General features: G+C 46.7%; 1 protein-coding gene across 1 annotated transcript; it reads left to right on the top strand.

Annotated features, from left to right (window-relative positions):
* Positions 1-338: 338 nt before the first annotated feature.
* On the top strand, positions 339-7618 carry FZD5 (frizzled class receptor 5). The gene is made up of 2 exons (XM_061186876.1): positions 339-984; positions 1274-7618. Exon 2 carries the CDS (start codon positions 1528-1530, stop codon positions 3295-3297), a length of 1770 nt encoding a protein of 589 aa, XP_061042859.1. The 5' UTR covers positions 339-984; positions 1274-1527; the 3' UTR covers positions 3298-7618.
* The last annotated feature ends 5318 nt before the right edge of the window (positions 7619-12936 follow it).

The following is a 12936-nucleotide window of genomic DNA, read 5'->3' as shown; positions in this document are numbered from 1 at the left end:
GAAAGTGAGCCCCGCACCAGTGGGAGCCAGCAGAGAACTCAGGAGGGACTTCTAGCTAGGGTTTCCCGCTCCGGGTCTCAAGAAGGCGTGATTAGCATTCGCCCCGCCCCCCACAGCTTCCCGGCCGGCGATTGGCCCACGCTCCTCGGCTGCCAGCTCCAGGCGGGGCCGGAGGGCGCCTGGGGAGAGGCTGAGCCCGCGGGGCAGTGGGCGGGGACGCGCGGAGAGCGTGGCGGGGCGGCCCACCAACCGAGCCCCAGCGCGAAGGGGCGGGGCAGGGGCGGAGCCTCCCGGCGGGCATTAGAAGCAGGTGACCCAGGCTGGGCGGGAGAGGCCAGTCAGCCCGAGGCCGTGACTCCACTGCGGCCAGCGCCGCCGCTGCCGCCGCCGCGCGCAGTTCAATACCCGCCGGAGGTGGGCCAAAGGGTGCTAGAGCGCGGGGGAGGAGCGGAGCCCGGCGCGTCCCGGGAGAACCGCCACCGCCCCCAGGAGTCCGCTGGAGCGCGGATCCCCCTGCAGGGGAGGAGGAGAGCGGCGGGCGGGACGCGGCGGCGGGCGCGCACCATGCAGTCCCGGCGGGGCCAGCGCTGGCTGCTCGCCGTGCTGTGAGGCGGCGGGATCCCGCGGTCGCCGCACACCGCCTTCCTCTTGCCCAGGTGCTGCCAGGCGCGCTCGCCCTTCGTCCGGCTCCCGGACCCTGGTGGAACGCACGGCCTGCCCCCCGTCCTGCCCCGCCCGGATCATGCGGGGGGCCCCGGAGGAGGTGAGGGCGAATGACCGGTCTGCGGCGACCTCGTTCAGGGGGCGACCCCCTCTCTGAGACGCCCCCACCTGCTGCCATGTGCTGCCTCCTCGGGTACCCAGCCTATCGCCAAACTTTCCCGATGCCAGCCTGTCTCTGAGTCGCGTTTCTGAGCGAAGTGTCCCAGAGACGGAGGGCCCAGGCTGCCTACGGACTATCTGCTTCTCTCGGGATCCTCAGAGGTGAGAGCCCGCGCCTTCCCCTTCTCCCCGTTCTTTTCCCGGTCCTCTGCCCTTTTCCGGGGGGCTGAGCGCTCTGACCTTGGGGTGCAGGCTGGCAGGCCCTGCGAGAAAGGAGGCGGGGTGAGGGGCGGGGAGTCTGTAGTTTGGTTCCAGGAGGTGGAGGGGAGAGGAGGGGAGGGAGAGAGGTTAACTTAGAGTTTTGGAGACCGCTTGCGGGGATTGTGCCGTTGACGCCCCTCTAATTGGGAGTGGTTGCAATTTTTCTTCTCCCCCACCTTCTTTTTTAAAGAGTCCTTTCCTTGGAATCGGAGCCCTAACCGTCCCTCCCCAGCCCTATCCAGCGAAGAGCTGAGCGCTCCCTGCGGAGGCAGCGCCCTCCCGAAACAGTTTATCTTTGGACGGATTTCTTTAGAAGAAAAAGAAACCAACAGGTTGCCAGTCCCGGCGCCACACAAGTCGGCGGAGAGGGAAGCCCGGATCCCGGTTTCCCCTGCCTGAGCTGGCCCCGCGCAGGCTGCGGGAGACGAGGGGAGGGAGGGGGCTATGGCTCGGCCTGACCCGTCCGCGCCGCCTTCGCTGCTGCTGCTGCTCCTAGCGCAGCTGGCGGGCCGGGCGGCGGCCGCCTCCAAGGCCCCGGTGTGCCAGGAAATCACAGTGCCCATGTGCCGCGGCATCGGCTACAACCTGACGCACATGCCCAACCAGTTCAACCACGACACGCAGGACGAGGCGGGTCTGGAGGTGCACCAGTTCTGGCCGCTGGTGGAGATTCACTGCTCGCCGGACCTGCGTTTCTTCCTGTGCTCCATGTACACGCCCATCTGCCTGCCCGACTACCACAAGCCGCTGCCGCCCTGCCGCTCGGTGTGCGAGCGCGCCAAGGCCGGCTGCTCGCCGCTCATGCGCCAGTATGGCTTTGCCTGGCCGGAACGCATGAGCTGCGACCGCCTCCCGGTGCTGGGCCGCGACGCCGAGGTCCTGTGCATGGATTACAACCGCAGCGAGGCCACCACGGCGCCCCCCAGGCCCTTCCCGGCCAAGCCCACCCTCTCAGGCCTGCCGGGGTCGCCGGCCTCGGGGAGTGACTGCGCCGCCGGGGGCCCGTCGGTGTGCAAGTGCCGCGAGCCCTTCGTGCCCATTCTCAAGGAGTCGCACCCGCTTTACAACAAGGTGAGGACGGGCCAGGTACCCAACTGCGCGGTGCCCTGCTACCAGCCGTCCTTCAGCCCCGACGAGCGCACGTTCGCCACCTTCTGGATCGGCCTGTGGTCTGTACTGTGCTTCATCTCCACCTCCACCACGGTGGCCACCTTCTTAATAGACATGGAACGCTTCCGCTACCCTGAGCGCCCCATCATCTTCCTGTCAGCCTGCTACCTGTGCGTGTCTCTGGGCTTCCTGGTGCGCCTGGTCGTGGGCCATGCCAGCGTCGCCTGCAGCCGCGAGCACAGCCACATCCACTACGAGACAACGGGCCCTGCGCTGTGCACTGTCGTCTTCCTGCTGGTCTACTTCTTTGGCATGGCCAGCTCCATCTGGTGGGTCATCCTGTCGCTCACCTGGTTCTTGGCGGCTGGCATGAAGTGGGGCAACGAGGCCATTGCGGGCTATGCGCAGTACTTCCACCTGGCCGCGTGGCTCATCCCCAGTGTCAAGTCCATCACTGCGCTGGCACTGAGCTCCGTGGACGGGGACCCGGTGGCCGGCATCTGCTACGTGGGGAACCAGAACCTGAACTCGCTGCGTGGCTTCGTGCTGGGCCCGCTGGTGCTCTACCTGCTGGTGGGCACGCTCTTCCTCCTGGCGGGCTTCGTGTCGCTCTTCCGCATCCGCAGCGTCATCAAGCAGGGCGGCACCAAGACGGACAAGCTGGAGAAGCTCATGATCCGCATCGGCATCTTCACGCTGCTCTACACTGTGCCAGCCAGCATCGTGGTGGCCTGCTACCTGTACGAACAGCACTATCGCGAGAGCTGGGAGGCTGCGCTCACCTGCGCGTGCCCCGGCCCGGACTCCGGCCAGCCGCGCGCCAAGCCCGAGTACTGGGTGCTCATGCTCAAGTACTTCATGTGCCTTGTGGTGGGCATCACGTCGGGCGTTTGGATTTGGTCCGGCAAGACTGTGGAGTCGTGGCGGCGCTTCACCAGCCGCTGCTGCTGCCGCCCGCGGCGGGGCCACAAGAGCGGCGGCGCCACGGCCGCCGGGGACTACGCCGAGGCGAGCGCAGCGCTCACGGGCAGGACCGCGCCGCCGGGCCCCGCCGCCGCCGCCGCCGCCGCCTACCACAAGCAGGTGTCCCTGTCGCACGTGTAGGAGGAGGCCGAGGCCGAGGGACCGGGACCGGGGCCGGGAGTTGAGGGAGGGAGGTTGTTTTGTTTGGTAGCTTTGCCAAGGTCACTTCCGTTTACCTTCTTGGTGCTGATTGCCCCCTCCCGGGGCAACTTGGAGAGAGGGGAAAGGGACCGTTTCAAGGGGAGTACCTGTCCCAGGACTTCTCAAAGGGGCTCAGCTCACGTCTGTTCTATCTTACCGCCTTTTCAAGAGGAACCCTGTTTTTAATTTATATGTAGTTTTCTTAATTTTTAACTTTGTTGCATTTTGGCAACAAAATTTACCTTTGCTTTGGGGGCTTTACAATCCTAAAGTTGGCATTATAATGAAGTTCCACTTGGTTCAGGTGTCTTTGAACTGTGTGGTCTAAATTGGGAAAATATATTTCCTATACTTGTGTCTTTAAAAATAATGTGAACAGTGAAAGTTGCTGTGACTGGGAAGTTGTTCCGTGTGCTTTTCCAGGTTGTTTCTCCTTCCACTGCTTAAAGTGTCCAAGATGCTTTAAGGTGAGCTGCTTGTCCCTGTTTATAGTTCCTAAGTTAGGGGACACCCTAAGTCATACCAAGGAGGTGGGGGAGCATAGTGTGGTTAGGGCCTCCGGAAAGTGACAAGGTTAGGCAATGTTTAGAGATTGTAATGTGTCCGTCCTAGCTTCGTTTAGCAAGCTTCGGTTTCTTTTCTGTAGTACTTGTAATCATTCTCATTCTTAACAGTGCCAGCTTTGCTTGAATAAGTTAGAGGTAGCATTGCAGTGTCCGGAATAAATATTTGGAAGAGTGCGAACCTAAGGGATGGTGATTGGTTGAACTTGAATTCTAGACTGTTAAGATGGCAGCTTTGTGCCGGAGGAGTGGGTGGTTCTTAATAGGCTTCGGTGATCCCACTTTTTTAAACTTGTGTTAAAATTTTGGTAAAAAGAAACCCACTTCCTTCTTCTGGAAGGACTTATTAGCGATAGTGCTGAAGAGGGCTCCTTTTTACATTTAAGGACTAAAATGGATATACCTCCTGTAATTAAGTAAATTTCCAACACCTCTCTTATCTGCTCCACCCCGATCCCACCTCCTTTATCATGTTAAACAGTCTTTTTGCTTTTCTTATTCCTCCTCTCCTGGAGAGCTGTGATTAGAAACCACACCCACCCTTGAAGGAGGTGCTTGAACGGGGGGAGGGAGGCTGGCTACCTGTGAACAAACACTGGCAGCGGTGGGGGAAAATAAGTGTCCCTGGACTTTGGACTAGATTACAGCCAGATATTCCAAAAGCATCGAGACACTGCTCTCTGCGGCCTCTGAAAACAAATGAGACCCATAACACCCTTGCATAAGCTTTTAAAACATGGATCAGTGTAGCAAAAGGAAAGCTGTTCCCCCCCACTCACCTCAATATATTTTTCTCTTCCTCCTCTTCTGAGAAAGCCTATATAGTGATGAGCACACACTTTACTGTTAGAGAATTCTGTTTGCTTTTCTAATCTGTTGAACCATTCCCGCATTTATATATGAAAGCCTATGTATTGATGAATACACACGTACACACACCACGCATACATACTTTACTGTTAAAAATTCTGTTTGCTTTCCTAATCTATTTAATCATTCATTCAAGAAGAGTGTGAGGCCATTACTGGGGAAGGGGGTGACAGTGCATTGGCCAGCAGAATACCAGTGACCAGGACTGAGTGGGGACTAAATTTAAGAAGCTAAAATGGCAAAAACAATTAAAATTTGGGGATGTCTCCCTAGAAAAACAACAAGTGTAGGGATTTGCGCTTCATTTATACCAAAGTTGGAAAAGTCAGATTTAAGCCCAGGTCAGTTTTTACATTATGGATATTAAGTAAACAAGTGTATAGTTTCCATAGTGGATTTAAGCACTTTGCTGGTGGAAAGAAGCCTGGTGTTATAGTTTTCATGGACTTTCAAAAGCTATTCACGTTTATAAAAATGCACTGCTCTTACACACTCATCCTCTGAATCAAAATTTCAGTATATTCGACAAAACCTTGTACACAGAGCTACAGAACTTTTTGCACATCTAATTCCTCTACTTGTTCAGAAGCTTCTTAGAACCTTGAAATAGATCCCCTGCCTGAGGGCCAGTTCCTCTCTTGTTTTTCAAATGAGGAACTTCTCTGATCACCTTGACCTCTTCCCTCAGTTAACATGTCTTCCCAGAAAGTACATAGATTATTCTGCTGCCTTAGGTCATTGTGCCTAATTTGGGTTTTTCCTCTTCCTTTTTTTTTTTTTTTTGTGGAGGAGTGTAAAGATGATGCAGAATGTATCTAAAAGTTGTGGGATGATGTGGTTGAAGTGATTTAATTCTTCCTTTTAAAACAACTATTTTTCATTTTGGCAACATACCAAACCTAAAAAGAACAACCAAGTTACTTTTAAAAAAAAAAAAGACAGTTAAGACAAAGGATACTAAGCCAAGGAGAGGCAATACAGGTAATGCATTTGGAGGTCTAGGTCCAGGCCAACTCTCAGAGCTGCCTCTCTTTTCAGCCTCTGTTCTCACCGCTGCTCTCCCCCTCCCTTCCCTCAAAGATGAAGCCCACCTGCTTCCCTCAAGTCTTACCTCAGCCACCCCTACCGCTACCCAGGGCAGAGAAGCCCATCTATCTATGGTTGCCCCCTATTTCCATCTCATATGCTGTTTTCTTCTGATTTTTATTTTTATTAGGCAAACAATCCATACTCATGAAAACAGTTATAAAATGGAAGGTTGTGGGGTGGTTTAGCAACTTCTTCACAGCCAGCTCTGTGATTTTAGTGAGGATTTAAGGCCCAGTTTAGTTTCACATGTACAGCTTTTGGGCTGTCCCTTTCATGGTTCAATTGTAAGCAACGTCTCCCGTCACAGATTAGGGGGTAAAGATTTAGAAGGAACTAATATGTGACCTCTCAGTAAATCAGTTGATAAGACTTAGGAAGTCGTTTTAATTTATATTATTAACCTCACACTTTGAAGTTGTCTAAATTGGCTGAAAATAAGTATTCTTGGTGCCTTATTGGTTTATCCTTGCAAACCTTTGTCATGTTTTCTCGTAGTCATTTCCAGTGATAAGCCTGTGTGTGTGTTGTGTGTAATTGTGAGCAATGTACAAGCTTAAATAATGTGCTGACAGCACTGTTTCCAAGTTGGTATTCATTAGGCCATTTCCTCCTGGGCTAGGGCTGCACTAATCCTGACACCGGCTGCCAGGAGAAAACCTCATGGATCCCACACCGCACCTTAATAACAGCATCCGTGACCTGCAGTCTCAAGTACAGAATGGGAACCCCAGAGCTAGGAAATGTAGTTGTATATTTTAATGAACTGCTACCCCTGCTAAAGAGGCTTCTTTCACTTTTGTGCTCTACAGAAAGACCAAGGGGGGTAGGAGGGACAAAGCTTTGAATAACTGCTTTCTAACACCGAATGTGGCCAACAGGACAGAGAACATCACAAATCTAGGCAGGTGTGAGGTACAGTGGCTGAGGATTTCCTGCTCCCCCTGCATGCCCTTTCTTGCCTCCAAAGTCCAATCAAGTGATCCTGGGAAAGAAATACGCCTGGGTTGAGGAGGGTGGTTTTGAAAGAAAAAGCTACCAAGACATTAAAGCAGGGTGAATGAAGGGTAGGCAGGATGAAAGTAACTAAGTAACCTGGCTCAGAACTCTCAAAAGCTTCTAGCAGCTTGATGACAATTACAGGATTTATTTCAGTCTGTGGTACATCATTTGAAGACAATACTACTTCATGTTGTTACAAACTGTATGTATAGTATGTATGTGTTGTGGATGTGTATATAAATAATATATATTATATATATGAGAGATTTAGTGACTTCTGATACGGGTTTGGTGCAGGTGAATTTATTACTGAGCCAAATGAGGCACATACTGAGTCAGTAGTTGGAGTCCAGGGCATTCAGTACTTTTTCTGATTTCCATGTGTGTATAGTGCCTGTCCCATGCGGTATTGTCAGTGTCATGTCAAATCCAGAACTCACAAAGCAGAGCCAGCGATATTTTATTTGTAGACAATCAACTAGAATCTATAAAATTATTACTGGCAGATGATTATAATTCCAGATCCCTAACACTAGCAAAAGGAAACCCAGAGCATCTTGATAAGAAGTTTTCTGTTTTTGTTTTGTTCCTGGAAGTCAGTAGAATAGCAGTTGTATGTGGTTATATTAGTGTCAAGATACTTAATTTGCTGACCTTATTATTTCAGAAAAAAAAAATTGTATGTATTATATTTGTGGGAAGTTAAAATAATGCTTTGAGATTTTTATCAAATATGGAGAGTAGTTATTTATGAAAAACAAAGAAATGTCTATTTTTGTTTCTTTGTTCCCAATTAATGTAGATAAATTTTAAAGTGCATTAAAGCAATGGTAAAGCAAATAAGATGCTGTACAAGTATTTTTCTCATGCTTTCATGGAGAGACACTGGTTTCTAAGAGTATCTGAAGGAGGTATGTGCATTCTAACTTCATGATCAGATTTCTCAGATGTACTTTGAATAATAAGTGGCAACGTTTTTATTGATAATAAAATCAAAGAAATTCCAGTCACCAGAAGGAGAACTAATGAAAACATGTTTTACCTGAATATACTTCATAGATTTCTCCTGCTGATCCTGTGATTGTTTCATGATTCACTTGAAGAAATGAAGGAAAATACACATAAGAACAGAGACATTACCTGAGATTGTGTTCTATTTTATCAACCCTCCATCTGTACTCTGTACTGAAGCAATTTGGATAGAAGTGCTGCTGTTGTTGTGTGTGTCTGGTTTGCAGTCAGAGACTCCCAAAACTTTATCATTCAGCAGTTAGATCCACAACTTTGTATTAAGGTCTAAATACAAGTCAGGGAACCCAGATAAGATAAGAGGATATATGGTTCTCCCTCTGTATTTGTGGGTAACTGGTTCCAGTAGTCTCCCTCCCCCCCGTGCCACCCCATACCAAAATCCATGGATGCTCAAGTCCCTTATATAAAACGGTGCAGTATTTGCATATAACCTATGCACAATCCTCCCATCTTCCCCCGCACCCTCCTTTATACTTTAAGTCATGTCTGGATTACTCATAACACCAAATACAAATCCTAAGTAAGTAGTTGTAAATATAATGCAAATGGTTGGTGGTGTGCAGCAAATTCAAGTTTTGCTTTCTGTAACTTTCTGAAATTTTTTTCCCTAAATATTTTCAATCCATGGTTGGTTGAATCCACTGATGCAGAACCTGTGGATACGGAGGGCCAACTGTAAATTGATTTAGAGTTGGCACTTCCCTGACAATCTGGACAGATGCTTAGCAAACCTGAGATAATTCATTTAGCATTAAAGTGAGTACTATGAGCATTATTAGATTGGTACATGTTAGGGCATTTGGGAGAACAGAAAATACAGCAGTTGAGCTGGATCCTGGTGCAAGAGCCACTGTGCCTTACCCGTACAGGTCTCTAGTTGGCACATCTTCCCAATGCTTTCTCATTGTTCATTCCCCCCAGTGGAAAAGGGGGGCACTGTTGGACTTAGGAAGTTGGAGAAATAGGTAATAATGCTTCTTTTAGTGATTTAGTTACAGAGCTCTTACGTGCAACAGAATGAGAGGAAGTAGAATGGTTCTGTGCATAGATTTGGGAGCTAGACTGATTAGGGATTCAACTCCCAGCTCCATCATTCATGGGCTGTTGATCCTGAACAAATTACTTAAGCTCTTAGTACTTCATTTGTGTACTGCATCTTAGTACTTTCTCATCTGTGAAAGGGGGATAATGATAGTACTTATATTTTAGGGTTGAGAGGATCTAAAAGATTAAATCAGGTTAAGGTAAGTAAAACGAGGAGGAAGCAGCCATTCAGGCATGGAATGGAAAGGGAATTGAAAGACTAGTTTTCAAATTTGTGTCTGCATAAGAATCATTTGGGGTTCCTATTAGAAATGTAGATTCCCAGGCTTCAGCTCCAGGAATTGAGATTAATTTGGGATCCAAGAATTAGGTCTTTTTGTTCTGTTTTAGTAAACTTTTAGAATTATTTTAGGTTTACAGAAAAGTTGCAAAGATATATCCATTTTGCCCTAATATTAACATATTATCATAGCACATTTGTTAAACTAAGAAGTCAACATTAACGCACTACTGTTAACTCCAGACTTCATTTGGATTTCACCAGATTTTCCACTGATGTTCTTTATCTGTTCTAGGATTCCACATTGCATTTAGAGAAGCTTCATTTCTTACAGGGACTTTCAGCCCATGAGAGGCAGGTGGTCTGGAGACCACATCTTGAGAAACACTAGGACATGTCAAGGGCTGAGGAAGGTCAAATTGCCCCATCCTCACCACCATCCTGGTGCTGGTGGGGTTGGATATAGAAATTTGATTTGAAGAGTTGGGATGGAATCCTCTCCCTTAGATGAGAGGGGTTACCTTAAGAAGTGAGGCATCTATTCCTAATGCCAGATGAAATGAGTTTTGGAGTTTGGAAGGTGGGGTTGCTGCCTAGCCTGAGGAGATACATCTAGGGTTGTGGGCAGATCAGGGGAGTGAGTGCAGCAAATTGGGAACAACTACTTTGTGGGAACGCAGGAGGGCTCAAGTAGTTGATTAAAGGGGATTACAAGGGGCCAGTTAGCCTGTGAGCCATATAAATCCTGTATTTCCTGGAACCTGGTGATAGTGTTTTAGAAATGGGTCATAGTAGTAACCAACATCAAGCACTGCCACATTGGACACGAGCAGAAAGTCAAAGGGTGAAGCTGAGATGACCTTGTTGAGAGAGGGCAGTGGGAGGTGGACAAAACACTGATGCCCTGCGTTTGGAAGAGTCGGTTCCCACAGTGAGGAGATAAAGGGCCACCATGTGGGGAGCTAGAAGTAAAGGTCAGTAGAATTGAGAACGGTAAGATGAAGGAATAGATGTTGTAAGAAAAAGCTAGCAGAGTAATTTGAGGTCTTGAAGTAGAGATCGACATATTCTTGAGGACCTTAGGTTCTGAGGCTGTCACTGACTTTCTCTAATCACATTCAAATTACTTAGCTGCCCTCACAGCAGTTAAGTAATCACCTAACCTGTTCCTTTTTTTTTTTTTTTTTAAAGAACATTAACCTCTTTTCATTTGACTCTGGATTTCTCTTAATTTCTATACTACTTCACTTTCCTGGTTCTTTCTGCATGTTAGAGATCCTAAACCATAAACTGGTATTCATAACATTTCTTTCACATGAAGTACATGTTATCTCATCTGCCAAACCCATTTAAAATGGACTAGTGGAAATTGCCTCAGAAGCCAAACAGATTGCACCTGTGTACAAGGGACCAGGTGTCTCTGAAGGGCTCCTAGATCTTTTGTATTCTTGCTGGCACGGTGTCAGGCTGGCCAGGTTGGTGAGTGGCTAACAGTTAAGATTTTAGGTGATCTAATCCTTAACTTGATAGATGCTGGGTGTAATCTACAGATTCTGCATAGAAATTAGCACTTACCCCTGGGAGAGCCCCTACCAGCTGTCAAGTGCTTTACCAAATAGCTCTATACTCAAGAATGCGGCTTCTGGGTGAGGGAACAGTCGTAGTCATTTTACATGTGGTTAGAGAGAAGTCTTGGGTGATGAAAGATTTTAGCTAACCTACACGCTATAGGTAAACGTTTCCAAAAACATTGCATAACCTGAATACAGAGTGAATTGTTTTCCAGTAAATACGGGCTTCAGCATTTTTCAAAAATCAAGGAATGGTATATTTTATAGAATGGGAAAACTAAGAAATGAAATTTGACCTGTTGTAAAACTAGGATTTAGTGCTGTTGAATTTCAATAATGGGCATACAGGGTACGTTTGGAGTAAATGTGAAAGAATAGGGTCATGATGGACTCTGATACAGGGTGGAAAAAATTTCTCTTAACCAGAAACACTGGGCCCTAAGAAGTTGTCTTAGGGTCAACCATATGAATTTAACATACAAAAATGGCAATTTAATTTGGTTCAAACATACATTTCAAACTTTTGTCTTTTCCTTGTAAAGAATAAAGTTCAGTTCACGGTATACCAGAGTTAAAATTGCACAGATGTCAGTATTCCAATAGAGAAAAAAAAAATTTTTTTTAAAGCGAAAAAATAAAATTTGAGCTCAGGTAGTCAGATATTCTTTTATAGTCTTACTACTTTAGGGAACAAACCCTTCCTAGGTATAAAAATCTGGAAAAAAATGCCATAGTTGCCACCCTATTAGTAACTAGTTTCCATGCCCCATATTTGTTGGAGAACCTACTTTCAGTGATGTTTAAATTTTTACCTTAAGTTGCCTCAATTTCCCATTTATTAAAATGGCTGTATTGCCTCTAGAATTAAAGCTGAAGGGGAAAAGCAATTTTTAGCGATTCCCCTTATTCTACCAACTTGTTCTTGAAGCTACAGTCATGTCCAATGTTCCTACCCCCAATTTTTTTTTTTTAAAACTTCGACCACTCGAGATATGTCAGCATTTCTGCTTAGTAACTGGCATATTACTACGTGGTGCAAACTATTGATATAAAGTGACTTGTGATAGATTTTTTTTCCCTTCTGTACTAAATCAGATCATTTCTCCTCATCAGCAACTTAACAAGAACAAAGTTAAAGATGTGACCTTAGGAAGGTAATTAAGGTGGATGAAAACACGGCAATACCATCAGGACTGATGGAATATTGCTCAAGTGCAGTGGCTAGGGTCTAAAAGAAACTTTAGAGATCTGGTATATTTCCAACTGAATGTAAGTGAAATAGCATGTTAAAGTCAAATTACGTGGCTTGTTTAAAAGTCACCCTCTTAACAGCAACCACAATTCTACTGCTTCCTGTTCTTCCATTTTCTTTCCTGTTCAATTGCTTGAAACCCTCAAACAACAAGTTCTGATTCTACAATATTCCCGTAATTCCTTTCTGTGTATTTACCTACTTTTATCTTTCAACGTGCATTTCCATCTTGGCACCATAACAAACAATTCAAAAATGCCATCTAATGCATTATGCCACTGAGCACTGTAGCCAGTGATCTTAAGTGTACTAGATTATCTTCAGGTTGAAAAGAGCGTAAGCTGAAGAAATAAATGTCTACATCTTAACTAAAGGCAGGGGTCAAAACAACTTATGAATGGTTAGTTTGAAAATGCTTTAAGGCCCGACTATCAGAGCTGATTGAAAACATTTGAGTTAGGCAGAGTTGTAATGTTATGTGAATAGTGAGAAGTGTTACAAACACAGTAGCCATATATTTTAATTAAAATAGAGTTTATTAGCTTTTCTTTTAATATAAACAGGAAGAAAAACCACATAAGTTGTAGCAGTCTTTTCAAAATAAAACTGCAATCAGTACTTGAATCTCCAAGCTCCAAACTCCATAAACAATATTTTTTGAGGTGGTAGATTGTAGTATTTTATATACCATAATTTATCATTTATGTCTCTGTCCTTCTTTAAAAATGATGGAACCTGCAGCACTCAGTATAATGTGAAGCCTTGCTATAAAGAGAGAAAGTACTTCTGGCCCAGAAATGCTTTGTTTACAGGCAAAATTCCTAGGATTACATTTGAGAAGGTAGGAGGAGAAAGATTTCACATAGTTGAGAACACTTT

The sequence above is a fragment of the Eubalaena glacialis genome, chromosome 1 (genome assembly GCF_028564815.1).
Source record: "Eubalaena glacialis isolate mEubGla1 chromosome 1, mEubGla1.1.hap2.+ XY, whole genome shotgun sequence".
Taxonomy (NCBI): Eukaryota; Metazoa; Chordata; class Mammalia; order Artiodactyla; family Balaenidae; genus Eubalaena; species Eubalaena glacialis.
The sequence above is the reverse complement of the archived record's forward strand: the minus strand, read 5'-3'. Positions and strand labels throughout refer to the sequence as shown.